At 41.5% G+C, this 3,439-nt stretch overlaps 1 protein-coding gene across 1 annotated transcript; it reads left to right on the top strand.

Annotated features, from left to right (window-relative positions):
- Positions 1 to 1,077: 1,077 nt before the first annotated feature.
- On the top strand, positions 1,078 to 1,419 carry LOC133049953 (keratin-associated protein 6-1-like). Its single transcript, XM_061134036.1, has one exon. The coding sequence runs from the start codon at positions 1,078 to 1,080 to the stop codon at positions 1,417 to 1,419; it is 342 nt and encodes a 113-aa protein (XP_060990019.1).
- The last annotated feature ends 2,020 nt before the right edge of the window (positions 1,420 to 3,439 follow it).

Consider the following 3,439-nt stretch of genomic DNA (forward strand, 5'->3'; position numbering starts at 1 on the left):
GAGCTCAGTATAGCAGGTTAAAAAGCTTTTGATTTGATGTATTGAGGCTGAAACTCCAATACTTCGGTCACCTTACGTGAAGAATTGACTCGTTTGAAAAAACCCTGATGCTGGGAAAGATTGAAGGCGGGAGGAGGAGCGAACGATGGAGGATGAGATGGTTGGATGGCATCATGGACTCAATGGACATGAGTTTGAGTAAACTCCTGGAGTTGGTGATGGACAGGGAGGCCTGGCGTGCTGCAGTGCATGGGGTCACAGAGGCAGACACGACTGAGCGACTGAATTGACTGAACTGATTGAGAAAGGAACACTTCTCTAGTTTATTATTAACACAAACATGAAAGTTGAAAAGTCACTTAAAAATTAACTAATTACTTAGGGGGAAAAGGAAAATGTAGAAATTGGGTTCCAGAGAACTGCTTCTATTATGTTCTTCACTAGAAGTTGAACATAAATAAAATTCACACTCATCGATACATAAGAAAGTAGAAGGCATTTTTTTTCAGAACTGATTCACTAACATTTTAATAAGTAAAATAATCTACTTTGTGGACATGAAAGATCCATTATGATTTTGCTTAGAAAAGACACTGAATTCCTGAAAAAAAGCAACAATTTAGATCACAATTTAAGATTCAAAGAAATTTTTTTGGTATAAAATGTTACAAAATAAGAACCCTAGTGATCCAATTGGATCCTAGGGATCCAAGAACTAACATATCTTCTTTTTATGATATAAGGAATGGTTCTAAGAAGTTAAAATGAACATGTAATCTGGGGTAGGACTGTGTAGGTGTGAGTTTATGTCTCCTCTAATTTAAATGTTCAATTAAATAAAAGGAATCCAAACTGAGATGTCAGCACAGCAAAGCTGCTGAATTTCTCTGAGGTTTCATGTTTGGTTGTGAACAACAAACTAATTAGATCAGTCATAAAGCTAGCCAGTGGCATGAAGGTGTGGTTGGTCACACCCACACTGAGGGCGTATAAAAGGCCCTCTGTAGGGAGAACTCTCCACACTCAAGTGACACTTCTCTCCTTCTCTACTCGAGAACAACCTCAACAACCAACAGCATGTGTGGCTACTACGGAAACTACTATGGCGGCCTGGGCTGTGGAAGCTACGGCTACGGAGGCCTGGGCCGTGGCTATGGCTCCTGCTATGGCTCTGGCTTCCGCAGGCTGGGCTGTGGCTACGGCTGTGGCTACGGCTATGGCGCCCGCTCTCTCTGTGGAAGTGGCTACGGCTATGGCGCCCGCTCTCTCTGTGGAAGTGGCTACGGCTATGGCGTCCGCTCTCTCTGTGGAAGTGGCTACGGCTATGGCGCCCGCTCTCTCTGTGGAAGTGGCTACGGCTATGGCGCCCGCTCTCTCTGTGGAAGTGGCTACGGATGCGGCTCTGGCTACTACTATTGAGGACGCCACGGAAGACTCTCATCCTCTACACCTGGACACCAGGATTCACCAGCTCTGAAGCCCTCATGTTCTGTGCCTTTCCCCTGGGTGATGGTTATCCCACAGCAAGGAAATTTAGTGTGGACTGTTCCTAGCCAACCTTCTAACCTACATTCTCTGAATTTACATCAGTAAGTGACATAAAGTGAAATCCACCTTGACCTCAGAGTTTCATCAAGACGGTGATACCATAGTAACTGACTTGATGCCTTCCATGCTGTCTTTGTCCTAACCTAATAAACTTGTCCGATGCAAACAGCAATTCTGGTTTTTATGTCAGTTATTTGATATCCAATATTACTTACAGACACTTTTGGGCAGAATTTTATTCCTTGTGTTTGTACAGCTGAGGGGCTCAACATTGACTCTTGGTGGGAGGCCTTTGCCGCCTGGCTGTTGGAGGCCAGCCTTGGCTTCAGGAGGCTGGCTGTAGCTCCCTGCCATATGTGTTGTGTTTTATGCTTAGTCGCTCAGTCACGTCTGACTCTTTGTGGCCCAACAGCCTTGTCTGTCCATGGGGATTCTCCAGGCAAGAATATTGGAGTGGGTTGCCATACCCTCCTCCAGGGGATCTTCTCAACCCAGGGATTGAACCCAGATCTCCTGCATTTCAGGCAGATTCTTCACTGTCTGAGCCTCCTCCTTGCCATATTGGTTCCAAATATGGCTGTGTGCCTTCTCAAGGCTTGGAAAGATGAGAAAGTTACTCTAGCAAGACGGGTTCTACAGTGCCATACAATTTTATGTGTCAGAAACACACACACATGATCACATGCATTTTATTAAGTTGTTTGTTATATTTCATTGTTAGAAGTAAATAACAAGTCCTGTCCATTCTCAAGAGGAGGGCATGAGTAAGGCATTGATAACAAAAGGTACATTTGTAGGCAACTCAATAGTCTGTCTATCACTGATATCAATGGAAATTTCCTTAATTTTCAGTGCTGTCAAACAATTTATAGAATATAAAGTTATTTTATCTCTGAAGATTTGGTAGAATTTGCCCCAAATAATTATCTGAATCTAGAATAATTTGTGTCAGTCAGTTCAGTCGCTCAGTTGTGTCCGACTCTTTGTGACCCCATGGACTGCAGCACGCCGGGCCTCCCTGTCCATCACCAACTCTCAGAGTTTACTCAAACTCATGTCCATTGAGTTGGTGATACTATCCAACCATCTCATCCTCTGTAGCCCCCTTCTCCTCCTGCCTTCAATCTTTCCCAGCATCAGGGTCTTTCCTAATGAGTCAGTTCTTCGCATCAGGTGGCCAAAGTATTGGAGTTTCAGCTCCAGCATCAGTCCTTCCAATGAATATTCAGGGCTGATTTCATTTAGAATGGACTGCTTAGATCTCCTTGCAGTCCAACTGACTGTCAAGAGTCTTCTCCAACACCACAGTTCAAAAGCATCAATTCTTCGGCTCTCACTTTTCTTTATAGTCCAACTCTCACATCCATACATGACTACTGGGAAAACCAATGACTACACTTTGACTACATGGACCTTTGTTGCAAAGTAATGTTTCTGCTTTTTAATATGCTGTCTAGGTAGGTCATAATTTATGTAGTATTTACATAATGCTTATTTTTTGTTTGTTTCTTCCATGACACTCAGTTTCTTTATAATTTCTGAATGTAATGGTGTCAAGTTTGGTATTTTGTATTCCCCTTGGAAATTATCCATTGTATCTAAGTTTTCAAATTTATATGCATAAAGATGCATATTATTTTTAAAACTCCTTGTTTCATTCTTTTATTCTTATTTTGCATATGCTTTTTTCTTCATAGTGTTCAGTACTTTGAAACATTTTATAGTATACTTTTTTAATAGTGTTTAGTACTATGGATTTTTTTCTAATTACCACTAGAAATTTTCTTGCAGATTCTGCTAGTTACTGTTATCATTATCATTTTTTATTTTGAAATTCTATAATCTCAGATTATATTTCTCTTCTGCCTGAGAGTTTTTTAATCAACAATTT

The sequence above is a fragment of the Dama dama genome, chromosome 31, assembly GCF_033118175.1.
Source record: "Dama dama isolate Ldn47 chromosome 31, ASM3311817v1, whole genome shotgun sequence".
Taxonomy (NCBI): Eukaryota; Metazoa; Chordata; class Mammalia; order Artiodactyla; family Cervidae; genus Dama; species Dama dama.